A 16,523-nucleotide genomic window follows, 5' to 3' on the forward strand; every position below is an offset into this window, starting at 1 on the left:
GAAATGGCAAAGGGGTGGCCAAAGAAAGTGATACTTGAATCCCACACTGAACATGAGCTTAATGTGAAGGAAACAAAAGGACAAAAACTAATGATTTATTTTATTGATACAAAGATATATTTATGTACATGTACACATGAGCTTTGTAAGGCAAAGAATAAACAGACTAAGGAAACTAATACTATCTAAAGCATATACAGAAATCAAATATATATATATATATATACAAAAACTAAAATAATTAGATCAGGAGAATAGGAGAATATATTATGCCCATTGGAGACACAAATCTTGGATCGAAGACAAAGATACTGAAATCTAAAGAGAGGCTTAGTCCACATCTGCTAGTTAATCAACTGTGAAAAAGGAGCTACTCAAATTTCACCATATTGAACTTTATCACATACAAAATGGAGTCAACTACTATGTGCTTCATTTGAGAATGGAAGATAGAATTAGCACAAAGATATGTCGCCCTCACCTTATCACAATATATCACAAGTGAAGATGGAAGCTGAATGCATTTCACCAAACAAGGATGGGATCCAACATACTTCAAAAGTAGTGGTAGTAATATATCGATACTCGACTTCAATTGAAGATCGAGCAACAGATCATTGCTCCTTTGAACTCCATGATATTAGATTTCTTCCAAGAAAAAGGATATAAGCACCAGTAAAAGTACAGTATCCTTGTGTTCTACCGAATCAGCATCGAAAAAGGCATGTAGAACAAGAGGAAACTTTTGTGAACAAGAATACCATGAGAGATGGTGCCTTCAAGATATATAGGCACCTTCTTAACAACAATCCAATGAGTATAAGTATGCTTGTGCATGAATTAAGATAATTTATTCACAGCAGAAGCAATGTCTGAGCAAGTAAAAGAAAGATATTGTGAGCTACCTACTATTTGACAATAGCTAGTACCATAAGAGAGATTAATGCCATCATGCAAACTAAGATTACAACTAGCAAATAAAGGTGCGTGGACATCCTTAGAGGCAGATATATTTGTATGAGCCAGCAAGTCACTTATATATTTAACCTTTTCAATCATAACCTTTTTTGTAAGGCAAGCTAAATTGAAGAACCAAGATAAAAGTGATTTCCAGTTTGAAGCTTCAAAACAAAACTAGCTTAAAGAAAATGAAAAATGATAATCTTGTTGAAGAAATCTCCAAATAAAAGTAGCAAGAAGCAAATCATTAAACGAACTAAGGTTTTTAATACCTAAACCACCATATTTAACGGGCTGACAATAAAGACTCCAAGCAACCTTAACAGATATACTTTTGACCACATGACCAACCCAAATTAAATTTTGAACAGCCACTAAAAGTTTTTTAAGAAGAGTGATAGGCCATCGCTAAACTATGAAAATATGAACAAACATGAACGTAATCACTGAACTACTAAGCAAATGAATGTAGTCATCTAAATTAACTAAGTAAACCTGACCTATCAAAGACAAATGTTGACCAAGCACAAAGGAAATTTGCTCAAGATTTTATCCATAATAGGCTTAAATGAACAGATTTCGGCTTACCAAAGAATAAAGGAACTCCAAAATAATTAAAAGGAAATGAAGCCTACTTCATAATCAAAGCATCCAAAATGAGACGATGCCTAGAAACTAAGATACCTTTATCAAAATAACTGAAAGACTTGTGCCAGTTCACCAATTGGCTTGAAATCCGCCCATAATAAAGAAAAACTTGGTTCAACAAGGAAACATTAGCTTCTGTACCTTTATAGAATAACAAAATATCATCAGCATAAAGAAAATAAGAAGAAACTACCGAACCTAAAGGAAAAGAGACTAGAGAAAGTTTATTCTAAGAAACCAATTAAAGAAGAAAATGATTAAAATAATCCTCTGTAATTACAAATAAAATAGGAAATAAAGGATCCTCTTGTCCCACACCGCTAAAGCACCTGAAGTAACCTTTAGGAAAACCATTCACCAACATAAAAATACGAGCAGAATAAAAAATAACATAAACCTCCAATGCATAAAATCAAAAGCCTTTTCTAGTGTCTATTTTTAAAGCAATATTCCCACCAAAACAAGCTACCTCAAAAGCAGCCAAAATGCAATCTTGAACCTTTCTTCCCTGAAAGAAGCTAAATAATTGGTTGTCACATATAATTCTACTAGCAATATGAGCAAAACGGTCAACCAACAACTTGGTGATAATTTTATTTAAGAAATTTTCCAAAGCAATTGGTCGAAACTGAATTAACGAATTAGCTTCTAGTACCTTAGGAAGAAGAACCAAAAAATTGGAGATAAGACCGAGAACAATTTTACCATATTGAAAGTAAAAATGAATAGATTTTGAAACATTAGGACTAACAAAATCCCAACAAGTCTGAGAAAAAATAGACTCGAAAAACCATTTGGACCCAGAGAACTTCCAGAATCCATTTTAAAAACCACACTCTTTATCTCCTCATAAGAAGCCAAAGAGGTCCAACTGGCATTATCTTGGTTAGGAGCCAATCTAGGAACCACATTTTGAAAACCATCCAATCTAAAATCAACAGCCTCTTCATTAAACAAAGAAGAAAAATATTGAACAATACGTTGCCAAATAATATCCTTATATGTAACAGTCATAACATTAAAAATTAAGAGAAGAAATTAGCCATTGAGAATTTTTGACCTTTAAAAGAGATAGAAAAAAAATTGGAATTACGATCCCTCTAAGATTACCATTTCACATGACATTAATCATGAAGTTGTTTGGTTTAATATGGGATTTTTATTAATTTAATATTTGATTATTCCAATATTATTTTAATTATTGGTAAAAAAAAAGGGTCAAATATTGGAGGACAATGTAACATCCCACATGGTTTAGCAGTGAAAAGTTTTGAATATCCACGAGTATAAATGGGATTTGTTAAAGAAATGCAAAGTGAAAAATCACACATCGGAAATACAATAAGCATCAGAAAAATTATACATCTCTCTGCATACAACTACAAGATTATAGACTATTTATTTTATTCTTATTAGAATTTATTTTCATTAGTCTATTGTTTTTAGTTGTTCTTATTTGAGATTTTATTTTTTAAAGTTCTTTAATCATTAAAGCAATTGAACCTTGTGATTATTTTGTTCTGCAATAATCAATACAATTGCTTGAGTAGTTTGATTCAATTGGAAAACATTTTTTTCCTTTAAACCATTACAGGTTTCAAATGGCACTCCTTGGCGCATTTTTTTTTCTTTCTTTGAATTGTTACAAGTTTGATGTGGAGATTTGAAATGGCACTCCCTAGCGTACATTTTTCTTTCTTTGAACTGTTGCAAGTTTGAACCGTTGTAGGCTTGAAATGGCATGCTTGTATATTTTGGAGACAATGGGTTTTTGGAAAATTTTCTAACACATTCAAACATATCTTTTTGGCATGCCCGGTGGGACCATAAGATTTCAATTGAGGACAATGGTACAGATTTGATCAATATCTCAAGAGTCTGATACCCGTGATAGCAATAAGGAAGAAGGAGCTAGTAAGACTTAGGACTCGACGGAGATATCCACCTAGGAGTTGATCTATGAATTATCCTGGGATTTGAAGGCCGATCAAAGGAAGATGGAAGCATTCTAGAGGACCCAGCAATGAATGATGAAAGCATTATAGATTTTTTGCATCAACAATTACATGTTACTCAAGCCTCATTAACTGGGGTAAAGCCATTTACTTGCCAGGAAGAATAAGTGCAAGTTTTTTCAGCCGTACCTAACGGTAACATGATAAGGACTGATACACCAACCATTCTGATGAGAACGAATGGAAATGAGGGGAGGATGGTCTCACAAGAACGATAAGTTGAACCTTGTATTTCCTTACTAGCTCAGAACTCAATTCATGTCGGAGGACCAATTGAAAACCAAGGCCAGAATGTCATAAATGGCTAAGAATAGCATATTGTACAGGCCCCTTAGGCCATACCTCATGTAGTGTGGCCTTTTCAAGCCACACATTATGTCATGCAAGCCTCTCAAGCTGCAAACAATGTTCATGTAGGAAGGGTATACTTTTAGCCCCATGTTTCCACACCCATCCAGAATCAAAATCATGGTAGGAGACATGTAATATGGCCAAAACTTTCTGTATGGTCAAAATGAAGATCATCACTATCAGACCAACTAGCATGGTCTGACATGGAGACACGGACATAATGTCCAGAATTGGATGAACAATGGCCATGGTATGGATCAAGAGGCAATTGAGACCATCATCCAAGAGATTATTAGCCCTACATTTAGATGAGTTGATCGACTATCCTACCAAAAGCCCTACCCTGAGGCCATTGATTGGACAGAATTTCTAAGGGGATTCAGGTTTCCTAAATTCACCTTATTTTTTGGTGAAGAGAATCAATTTACTATGGAGCATATAGGTCGCTTCACTATCCAGTGTGGGAAAGCTATGGCCAATGACTTTTTGAAGCTTCGCTTGTTTGCAAATTCTTTACCAAGTTTTACTTTCTCCTGGTATATCAACTTGCAACCAAATTCAATTCATACTTGACAAGAGTTAGAGTAGAAATTCCATGAGCAATTTTATAGGATCGAGCTGGAGATCTGCATGGCTAACTTGTCTCATTTGCATAAGATGGAAGGATAATCAGTGGAGAACTCAATTGCCCAGGTCAAGAGGGTAAGGATCAGATGTCAACTGAACATACTAGAAAGAGAATTTGTCATGCTAGCTCAAGGCTAATGAAGTTACAAGCTTCAAAAGAAGTTTGAAGGGATGGAGTTCCACGATTTGTTTGACTTAGTTTCTCCAACATCTAAGTACAAAAGCATTCTAAGGGAAAAGTATCAGAGGAAGAATTCATCTCGGAGTTCATACTACAGAGACCTTGATATTGAGATTTATTCTATCCATGCTAAAGACCAAGGAATCAAGAATGTTGCTGCTAAAATCAATGTAGCTGAATTAGTGGCTACTAGGTTATACATATGCAAAGCTTTAGCTAGACCAACAAAGAACCAGAGGATTTCTCAATTGGTCATGGATACAAAACAGAATAAACCTGAGCCGAAGAAGATCTACAGTTTCAACATTTCTAAGGCTGACCAAATCTTTGACTATCTGTTGGCCGACAAGGTAATTAAATTACCTGACGGCCATGTTCTGCCAACAGTAGAAAAGATGAAAAATAAATCTTACTTCAAGTGGCATGGCACATGAATGCATCAAACTGTTCACTGTGTGGTGTTTCGAAACGCAATTCAAGCACTAATTGACAAAGGCACCTTGAAGTTCTTGGAAAAAGGGAAAGACATAATGGAAGTTGACAGCAATCATTTCCCATCAACCGAAGTAGACAAGGTTTCAGCCAACATTTCAGACTTGACAAAACCTAGAGTTAGGGTCGATCTAGGACATCCCTCATCTAACAGAGTCTGAAAAAAGGAGACCAAACCTAGAAGGGAGTATTCGGCAAAAAATGGCTAAACCACCCGTTAAGGTGCTTTGTACCCATTTCAAACATGAGATTGAATATGGGAAGAAGCAAATCATAGAGCTATGTGAGCTTAATGTGCTAAAGTCACCACCAGAGAACTATGGTCCTCATAATCCCAAGTTAGTGTTCAAGCGCCTAAAACCAAAAGTGTGGAATGGCCATTAGAAGCTGAATATTCTACACTTGGGGGGGCAATTTAACTCCAACCTCTAGGTCACCTTTTCTAAGGATAATCAGAAAAGATTGGTTTCTCAGAAAATTGAGAAACCAAGGACATTCTGGCCACAAGTTACAAAAATAGGCTGTTTGTACCGTGCGGAATATAAATATTATCAGCCACTTACTAGGACTCAAAAAAGACAGTGCAACAGTAGCATACTGTGACAAGGACACTGGAAGAAAAAGCAAAAACTCATGAGAAAGCCATCTGAAAAAGGCCATTGATAATACTAACCCATCCTAAAAATCAAAAAGATGATAATATACTAAAGGAATTAGAGTCACACCTATGTAGAGTCGAGGGTAGACCGGAAAATTTGAAGAAGATGGCTGAAGCCATGGCAAAAAAGGTTGTTGTCTCATCAGGAGTAGGTCCTTTTGGAATGAAAAAACAATATATGGTATGGGTTAAGAAACAGAGCATTGAATAACCCCATACATAAAGAATTTGGATGATGATCTTATGAAGGAAGACATGGTTGATTCTTTAACCAACAAAAAGTTGACAGTCAAATTTGGAACCATGGATGAAGTGACTTGTAATATGGTCATTGTCTTCCACTAATGTTTAAAACTCACCATAACAAGCAAGTGTGATGGAAGGAGATGTCGTTGAAGATGTCAATGTCAAAGCAAAGATTGTAGAGGATATTAAGCCTCAAATGAAGGAATTAGATCGTTCTTGGCCCAAGAAATGGTTTTAAGGAAGCCAACTGAAAGAATGGTACAACATTTAAAGTTAGAGTTGCTTTATATTATTGCTCATTTTAATGGCATGCCTATTAATAGAGTTTGGTGGATAATGGTGTCTCGATGAACATTTTACCAGCTTCTATATTGGTCAAGTTGTCAAAAAGTAAACATGACCTTATCCCAACCAAGTTGACAGTTAACAACTTCCAAGGAAGGATCACAAAGGCAAAAGTTGTTCTTCTGGTAGAGATTATTGTGGGGGCAAGTCTATCATGATTGCATTTTTTGTTGTGGAGTCCAAATCCAACTACAATACTTTACTTGGTCGTGACTGGATCCATGCAAGTTTATGTGTGCAATAATCCTTGCATCAGGCTCTATGGTTCTGGAATTACATGGAGGTTAAGGTGGTTTAGGCTGATAGTTGACCTTTCTTAGCTAGTGTCAATGCAGTCGAAGCTTGATATTATGAGGATGAAGTCGGCCTTATTCAATTTTTTAGCAATGACAAACAAGGCAGCCCTGTAGGGGTTATGGCCTGGAAAGATATTAGAGGGTTGCACAAAATGGCAAAAGAGGTTGGGGATGATTTGGCTCGACCAACAGTAGCCCAGATATTAGAATTGAACATGAATAGTTCTTAATGAATATACACTGAAATGAGAAAGAAAAGATAGTGGCAATTCAAATCACCATTAGGAAGTTAGTGGCGCACATGGTAGAAAAGATGTTGGAAAATAATTTAGTCGTTGACTTGGCTAAATGTATTATGGAGGATAATTCCAGTATTGATGATAAATCCATCTTTGATGAGATTCGGTTGCTATCGGTTAAGATGGATGACTGGAAGGATGAGGTTCAAGATTTGTCAATATAAGTAAACTTAAGAACCGATGAGGATCTTTGGCCCACATTTGTAAGTGGTTTATTAGAAGATGATTTACGGGGTGAAATTATTGAACTTTTGAAGGAGTTCAAAGACTGTTTTGCATGGGACTACCATGAGATGCCGAGCCTGGATAGAAAATTGGTAGAACAATGGTTGCCAATTAAGGAAGGGTTTTGGCCACATAAACAGCCTCCAAGGAAAATGTCACCAAAGGTCACACTCAATGTGACAGAAGAGATCGAGAGGTTAATTAAGGCTGGATTCATCAAGATAGCTCGATATGTAAAGTGGTTATCTAATGTAGTCCTAGTGGTGAAGAAGAATGGAAAGCTTAGAGTGTGTATTGATTTCTGAAATTTGAATTTGGCTACATCCAAGGATGAGTATCCTATACCCGTGGTTGATTTACTTGTGGATGGAGCGGCCAAGCATATAATTCTTTCCTTCATGGATGGACATTCTAGATATAATGAGATTTTCATCGTAGAAAAGTACGTGCCAAAGACAGTCTTTAGGTGTCCAAATGTGATAGGAACATTCAAATGGGTCATTATGTCATTTAGTTTAAAGAATGTAGGAGCTACATACCAAAAAGATATGAATGCAATCTTCCATGATATTATTGGGCATCTCTTAGAGGTCTATATTGATGATGTTGTTGTAAAGTCGGATGCCAAAAAAGATCATGTGACCCATTTAAGAAAGGCATTTGAGCATATGAGAAAACATAAGTTAAAGATGAATCCCCTGAAATGTGCATTTGGTGTCTCTGTAGAAAACTTCCTAGGTTTTCTAATTAATAAAAGGGGCATCGAGGTTGCTAGAAATAAAGTTCGAGCAATTTTAGAAGCCAAACCACCACGGAATAAAAAAGAGCTGTAAAGGCTTATTGGAAAGATCAACTTCCTTAGAAGATTCATCTCTAATGCATTTGGGAAAATCCAACATTTCTCAACCTTAGTGAAGTTGAAGGATGAAGAGGAATTTAAATGGGAAAGTCATCACCAAGAGGCGTTTGATCGAATAAAAGAATACTTGGCAAAACTACTTGTCATTATGTCTCCACAGAAAAATCAACCACTCAGACTTTATATTTTAGGAGCAAAAAATTATGTTGGATGTTTACAAGCCGAAGACAATGAACTTGGAAAAGAGTAGGCTATATATTACTTGAGTAGAATACTCATGCCAAATGAGCCGAAGTACTCTCCTAGAGAGAAGTTATGCTTGGCATTGTATTTTACAGCAACAAAGTTACAACATTACATGTTACCAAATGTGGTGTTTATTATTTCTCAAACTAACTTAATTAAGTATATGCTATCAAAACCCATTATTAACGGATGGATTAGAAAGTAGATGATAGCACTGTCAGAATTTATATTAAAGCACGTGTCCTAAAAAGTAGTAAAATGACAAGCCTTAGTAGGCTTTTTGGCCGATCATCCATGTTTGGAGGTAGAAAGTTTACACCTTGGAAATTGAGTTTTAACGGATCAAGAACATAGACTTTAGCAAGGTGGGAATTGTAATTGAATCCTTAAAAGGATGAAAGATACAATTTTTATTCTAACATGAAAGATAAAATTTTTATTCTAACTCGCCTTTGGGTGTTCAAATTATTAGGTCAAATATGAAGCTTTGATCATGAGCTTGGAAATTTAAAGGAATTGAAAGCGTTTACAGTTGAAATAATTGGCAACTCAATATTGACCCTAAAACATTTGATGGGTGAATATAGTTATCATAGTTTGGTTTTATCTGAATATCACATGACGGCAAATCAACTCATACAAAGTTTTGACGATGTAATTCTTCAATATGTGCCAAGAGAATTGAATTTTGAGGCCCACGAGATGGCCTAGATAGCTTCAGGAGTACACATCCCAGTCGAATTGACAAAGAAGCTCATAAGTATACGAAAGAGGAATCTCTCAATGTTGAAGGAAAGATTCACGATAGGAGATATGTTTTGTGTAGAGATGGATGAAAATGACTGAAAATTTCTATTGGTAAAATATTTAGAGAATCCTACTGGAAAGAATGACAAAAAGACTTGTAAAAGCAATTCAATATGTCTTGTTTGACAAGCAACTATATAAAAAAGGCCAGGATGATTTACTTTTTAAATGTTCAGGCAAACATGAAGCAATGCTAGTAATGGCTGAGATGCATAAAGGTATATGTGGTACACACCAAGCAGGAACGGAAATGAAATGATTGATAAGGAGACACGGCTATTATTGGTCAACTATCCTATCTGACTGCATTAAATATACTCGACTTACCAATGTCATGGTCCAATACAGCACATCCAGACCATACCATTCAATCCAATAGTCAAGACTTTGCCATTTTGAGGTTGGGCTATGGATTTGATTTACAAGGTGTATCCTCCAACGAGCAAGTAGCACACATTTATCATAGTCGCCATATTAGCTTACAACAAGCCTTAAAAAATAAACTGTGAACAAGTTAGATATGAATTTTTTTGAAACAGAATAATGGGAAAAGTGTGTTGATCATCACCCAAAATTAGAAAATTTTCATGATGAACAAGAAAAAAAAAAATTGATGGTTTAAGACAGGTCTTGTGTGTTGTTCTCTTGAGAAACTGGTTTAGACTGATCATTATTATTATTGTTATGGTCATGATCATTATTATCTTCATCATGATTAGCTGGTTCAGGTGGTGGTGTAGCATTTTTCCTATTAGCAGCTGCTTGGAAGACATGATTGAAATTTCCTGTCTCCATGAAGAGTTGAGCAAAATGGTGCTTACAATAGAGCACTCCATCAAAAGCTGCATAGGATGAATGTGTCAGTGGACACTTTCCATGTGCACACCTGAAGCATGACTTATGGTAACATTCTCCCTCCAATGAAGCCTATCAAATTTCACATACCCCAAAAAAAAAAAATTGATTCTAGGCTCTTTTTTTTTTTTTTTGGGGGGGGAGGGGGGGGGGGGGGGAGAGAGAAATAAAGGATTTAAATTTGGAGTTACAAACATAACGGTAATTTGGATCTAAAATCTGTCGTATACAAGCTATTACTTTTGCCATTAAACTATTCATTAAAGAACAAATTTGAATTTTAAAATTTAATAAGAAAAATGGAAACCCAACAAGTTTATCCATATTATGGATACTATAAGTCATAAAATGTTTTTTTATTTTTCATTTTTATACCATATGGTATCCATAATTGGATGAGTTCAGAATGCCTAATATTTGTGGGTATCATAAATTTGATGGAACTTGTTTCATATATGTATAGTATTTAAAAGAGAATCCTAGATGAACATAAATGTCCTGTTTGGGACTTGGAATCAAATAAAGAAAATGAAAAATAAAATAAAATATATATAAAAAGAAGTTTAGTTGATTCGATTAATTTGCAAATTAAATAACCTTCTCCAGGGGATAGACTATCTTTAAGCAAGTGGCACATGTGTCTTGGGTTCCACAGAACAAGGATGAGAGTTTGCTAGGTGCCCTATTTTGTTTAACATTTTTCACGATTCAAAAATATTTATATTAGTGAAAGGAAACACAAAAGGATAAGAAACATGGAAATTGATACATTTTTTTAGTTTTGTCTTAGCAATTGGAGGCAAAACTTAAGAAATTTTGCATCCATAGTAAAGATTTTCCATTGATTAAAGTGTCTTCATTTCCATGAGACATCAAATAATTATAAATAGAAATGTTGTGGAAATATAAGAGAGTGAACATACCATATTGTGCTGCTTCTCAGAAGACTTTGCTTCTACAGTTTTCATTAGAAATAATCAATCATTTTTGTTAGTCAAAAGATCAAAAATATGGCATATGGCTTGCCAATGTCATGGTCCAATACAGTACATCCAGGCTGTACTATTCAATCCAATAGTCAAGCTTTAACCATTTCGAGGTTGGGATATGGATTTGATTTACAAGGTGTGTCCTCCATCGAGCAACCAGCACATGTTCATCATAGTCGTCACTGACTACTTCACTAAGTGGGTCGAGGCATGACTGATGAAAATTGTAAACTAGGCCGATGTGATCAAGTTCATCAAAGAAGATATAATCCACATGTTCGGCGTACCGAAAACTATTATTGTCGATCGTGGAACGGTGTTCACGGGTGAAGCGGTTGAGACATTCGTCAAAGAATATGAGATCAAGCTTACTCATTCAACCCCATATTTTGCTCAAGCTAATAGTCAGGCCGAGACAATAAATAAAATCTTGAAAGGCATCCTAGAAAATATGGTAGATGACAATCTAAGGGATTGCCACAACTTGTTATCTGAAACTTTGTGGGCCTATCGAACATCAAAGAAATCTGGCACTGGTACAACACATTTCGCACTTACATATGGGCATGATGTTGTTCTGCCTATGGAGGTAACTGTGAGATCTCTATGGATTACCCAGCAACACAATCTTACTCCCAACCAAATATTGTTAAACCATGATGCAAGAGATAGAAGAATTGGATGAAGAGAGGTTGGCTGTGCTGGATCATCTCCAAATACAGAAGAAAGATGTGGTAAGAGCGTATAACAAAAGGGTATGATTCAAAGACTTCAATAAAGGGTTGGTGTGGAAAATCATCCTGCCAATTGGTTCCAAGGATCCAAAACATGACAAATGGTATCCTACATGGGAAGAATCTTTCACTATTACCAAAATATTAGGGAAGCGGGTGTATCAACTTCAGATTGACGATACAAAGTATTCCAGCCTGATTAACGGCCGCTTCTTAAAGAAATTTTATCTAATTAGTTGGAAAGCTCATGAAACATTAAAGGCAAAAAAGACTAATTAGGTCAACAGATATACTCAATGCATGGTAATTTGGTCTTATGGAATCTTACAAAGTTAGAAGATCAAGAATGAGGAGCTAGTTAAATGTTGCTTTGTAATTTTTACAGACTGAGGAGCTAGTTAAATATTGCTTTGTAATTTTTACATTCCACTACAAAATTACAAATCAAGGGGGGCAATGCTTTAACCATAATTTCATTTGAGATTTTTACTAATTTAATATTTGATTATTTGTATTATTTTAATTATTGGTTAAAAAAAAAAAAAAAAAAAAGGGGGTCAAATGTTGGAGAAGAATGTGATGTCTCACATGGTTTAGAAGTGAAAAACTTTAAATATTCATAAGTATAAATGGGATGCGTTAAAGAAATGCAAAGCGAAAAGTCCCACATCAGAAATACAAGAAGCATATAGAAAAGCTCCTTGCCTATATATTGAAGCATCTTCAACATTTGGAGACACACATCTCTTTACATACAACTACAAAACTATAGACTATTTAATTTATTCTTATTAGAGTTTAGTTTCATTAGTCTATTGTTTTTAGTTATTTTTAGTTGATTTTTTTATTTTAAAGTCCTTTAATCATTAAGTTAATTGAACCTTATAATTTTTTTGCTCTCCAATAATCAATACAATTGCTAAGTAGTTTGATTCAATTGGCATATATTTTTTTTCTTTAAACCGTTACAGGTTTGAAAGCATGCCATGGTGTATATTTTTTTCTTTCTTTGAACTGTTATAGGTTTGAAGTGATACTGGTGCACATTTTTCTTTTTTGAACTACTGCAGGTTTGAAGTGACACACCGCATATTTAAAATACAGCAGATTCTTGGAAATTTTCCCAACATATTCCAACGGAAACAAAGTTTCCTGCTTGCAAAGAAGATCTTCAAGCCGAGAATAAGCCTCAGATTCTTTTTTAAATAACTGATCAGAAAAACCTTGCTCCATGAGACGGACCTGAATTTGACCAAGAGAATCTCGAACAACACTAATATATATGAGAATGAATATCACCAAAAACATTTTTATTCCACATCTTCTAAGTAGCCTTGACCTGTTTTAGTTTCAGCATAACCCACAACATATCATTACCTGGGGTTAGGACAGACCAGATAAAATGAAAAAGATCTTTGAAACCAGGACGAGAGGTCCACATAATTTGGAAACGAAAAAGGATGAGGCTTCAACAAAATCCCGGTCTCCATAACCACCTTTTTCTTTTTCTTTTTTCTCTTTTTGTGGGGAAAACAAAAATTACTTATGTCACCACCTATGTGACGTCATGTGGTAGTATGCGGACCCGCATTTCCACATGGCCACTTATGAATGGTGCCAATCCATGTGAAAAATTCACCAATGGGGACTTATACTAGTGTAAAAAGCATATTCCATCTCCACAAATTTTGTTTTTTAGAACCACCATCTTCACAAAATCAACATAATGAAATTTTTATCAATTTGCCACTAATATTCTAGGAACTCTTTTGTACAAATCTCTCAATTTAGGAGAAAATTGTACTTATTAAAATGAATTTATATATAGTTTCCCCGCATACTTGTAATTTTTTTGGAAAAAAATAAAAAAATAGGCTCCCAATTTAATATAACCAAAAAAAAAAAATACATATATTGAATATTTTATGCAATTTACTCGAACAGCATAAACAAATCTCTCATATTAGCTTACAACAAGCTCAAAAAATAAACTGTGAACAAGTTAGATACGAATTTTTTTTTCAAAAAATAATGGGAAAAGGGTGTTGATCATCACCCAAAATTAGAAAATTTTCCTGATGAGCAAGAAAAAAAAAATTGATGGTTTAAGATTGGTCTTGTGTGTTGTCCTCTTGAGAAACTGGTTCCGACTTATCATTATTATTATTGTCATGGTCATGATCATCATTATCATCATGATGATCAGCTGGTTCAGGCGGTGGTGTAGCATTTTTCCTGTTAGCAGCTGCTTGGAGGACATGACTGTAATTTCCTTTCTCCATGAAGAGTTGAGCAAAATGATGCTTACAGTAGAGCACTCCATCAAGAGCTGCATAGGATGAATGTGTCAATGGACACCCTCCATGTGCACACCTGAAGCAAGACTTATGGTAACATTCTCCCTCCAATGAAACCTGTCAATTTCCACATACCCCAAAAATAAAAAAATAAAAAAATAAATGATTTTAGGTTTTTTTTTTTTTTGGGATAAATAAAGGGTTTAAATTTGGAGTTACAAACATAAAAGTAATTTTGATTCAAAATCTGTCATGCGACAAGTTATTAATTTTGCCATTAAATTATCCGTTAAAGAACAAATTTGAATTTTAAATTTAATAAAAAAAATGGAAACCCAACAAGTTTATCCAAATTATGGATACTACAAGTCATAAATTGTTTTTTTTTTTTTTTTCCTTTTCATTTTTATGACATATGGTATCCATAATTGAATGAGTTCAAAATGTCCAATATTTTTGGGTATCATAAATTTGATGGAACTTGTTTGATACATGTATAGTATTGCTTAAAATAGAATCGTAGATGAACATAAATGTCCTGTTTGGGACTTGGAATCAAATAAAGAAAATGAAAAGTAAAATAAAAGATATATAAAAAGAAGTTTAGTTGATTGGATTAATTTGCAAATTAAATAACCTTCTCCAGGGGATAGACTGTTTTTGAGCAAGTGGCACATTTGTCTTGGGTTCCACAGAACAAGGATGAGAGTTTGCTGGGTGCCCTATTCTGTTTAACATTTTTCATGATTCAAAAATATTTATATTAGTGAAAGGAAACAAATAAGCATAAGAAACATGGAAATCGATACAATTTTTTAGCTTTCTCTTAGCAATTTAAAGCAAAATTTAAGAAATTTTGCTCTTAAATTTTGCATCCGTTGCAAAGATTTTCCATTGATTAAAATGTCTTCATTTCCATGGGACATCAAATACTTATAAATAGAAATGTTGTAGAAATATAAGAAAGTGAACATACCAGATCGTGCTGCTTCTCAGAAGACTTTGCTGCTACAGTTTTCATCAGAAATAATCAATCTTTTTTGTTAATCAAAAGATTAAATAATATAATTTAAATGGAATCTGCTGATTATATAGAGAATTATTGAAATTATTAAAATCAAAGAGAATTGCAGAAGAAAAGTGTTACCTGTTTGAAAATTCTTGCTAAAATTGCCAGATTCCTTGAAAAGCTGCTCAAAGTGAATTCTGCAGTAGAGGACACCATCCATGGAGGAGTAGCTGCACATCTGCCAATATATATATATATATATATATGCAAACCAAACCATATATCATTTGGATATAAACTTATATACCAGAAAAAAAAATTATTATGACACCAGTACTCAGATTACACTATCTCCTTTGAAAATAAATGAAACCGCTCCAATATTCAAGATCCTTGAAACCAGTCCTTAATATTATTATAAAAAAGGTATATTGACAATAAAAATACAATGAAAACTATATATTGACAATAAAAATACAATGAAAAAGCAATAAAAATACAATGAAAAAGCTATATACTTTAAGGATGAAGCCCATTTTTATCCGATCAACAATAGAATCTCAATTCATCCAAAAAATAGTTAATCATTGTACACTTAGTTTATACGACTTTATATCAATGATCAGATAAAAAAAAATGGACAAAAGATCTAGATCTAAATTACTTTCAACAGGCTAGTGGTATCATCCACCAAACTCTCCTCCTTTGGGTTTTAAATTGGAAGCTTTAAAAACTTGAAAATAATAATAATAATAATAATAACAATAATAAATAACAAAACAAAAAATAAAAAATAAAAAGAAGACACAAAAAAGAAGCAACATACAGAGAGAGTGCCTTTGCAGTGGCTGCATTTGAAGCAAGATTTATGATAAGGAACTCCTTCAAGGGACAACATGTCAACCACATAAACAGTCTTATCACAAGCCTTGCATTTATCCAGAGTTCCTGTAAATGCCATCTTTTTTCTTTTCTTTTCTTTTCTTTTCTTTTTTCTTCTTTTTTCTCTCTTCCTTCTTCAGAAAGATCAGAAAATATAAGAAAAAAAGAGTTGCTAAATTTCTATATATATATAAATTGGTGGTTTTGTTTTTCAGGTGCCTGAGGAATAGTTAGTATGAAAAAAGATCATGATCAAATTGGAACCTCTCTGACAGATAAATTGGAATATTTGAACAAAGTCTTTGATTTGTCTAAACAAAACCCAATTTATATCAGATTATAACGGATTTAATCATTGTTACAAATTTAAATGCAAATACAAGTGTATGGTGAGGATTACCATACATGATTAAGTAAATATGGAAAATTGGATGCTTTAATTATGGATGTTTATCCGCTTGAATTGGAGTGAAACAAGGTTTGGTGTTCTGACCTTTTCAAG

The 16,523-nt window shown here is 34.1% G+C and overlaps 1 protein-coding gene across 2 annotated transcripts; it reads right to left on the bottom strand.

Annotated features, from left to right (window-relative positions):
* Positions 1–13,714: 13,714 nt before the first annotated feature.
* Positions 13,715–16,406, bottom strand: LOC107423568 (LIM domain-containing protein PLIM2b). Of its 2 annotated transcripts, none has more exons than XM_016033145.4 (5): positions 15,966–16,406; positions 15,278–15,377; positions 15,107–15,135; positions 14,768–14,857; positions 13,715–14,247 (listed from the first exon to the last, which is right to left on the bottom strand). In XM_016033145.4, the coding sequence occupies exons 1-5, from the start codon at positions 16,098–16,100 to the stop codon at positions 13,939–13,941; spliced, it is 663 nt and encodes a 220-aa protein (XP_015888631.1). In that variant the 5' UTR covers positions 16,101–16,406; the 3' UTR covers positions 13,715–13,938. The 2 variants fall into 2 exon arrangements, with proteins under 2 accessions (XP_015888631.1, XP_015888630.1); XM_016033144.4 differs by having other exon boundaries at positions 15,107–15,138; positions 15,966–16,405.
* Positions 16,407–16,523: the final 117 nt, after the last annotated feature.

The sequence above is a fragment of the Ziziphus jujuba genome, chromosome 3, assembly GCF_031755915.1.
Source record: "Ziziphus jujuba cultivar Dongzao chromosome 3, ASM3175591v1".
Lineage (NCBI taxonomy): Eukaryota > Viridiplantae > Streptophyta > Magnoliopsida > Rosales > Rhamnaceae > Ziziphus > Ziziphus jujuba.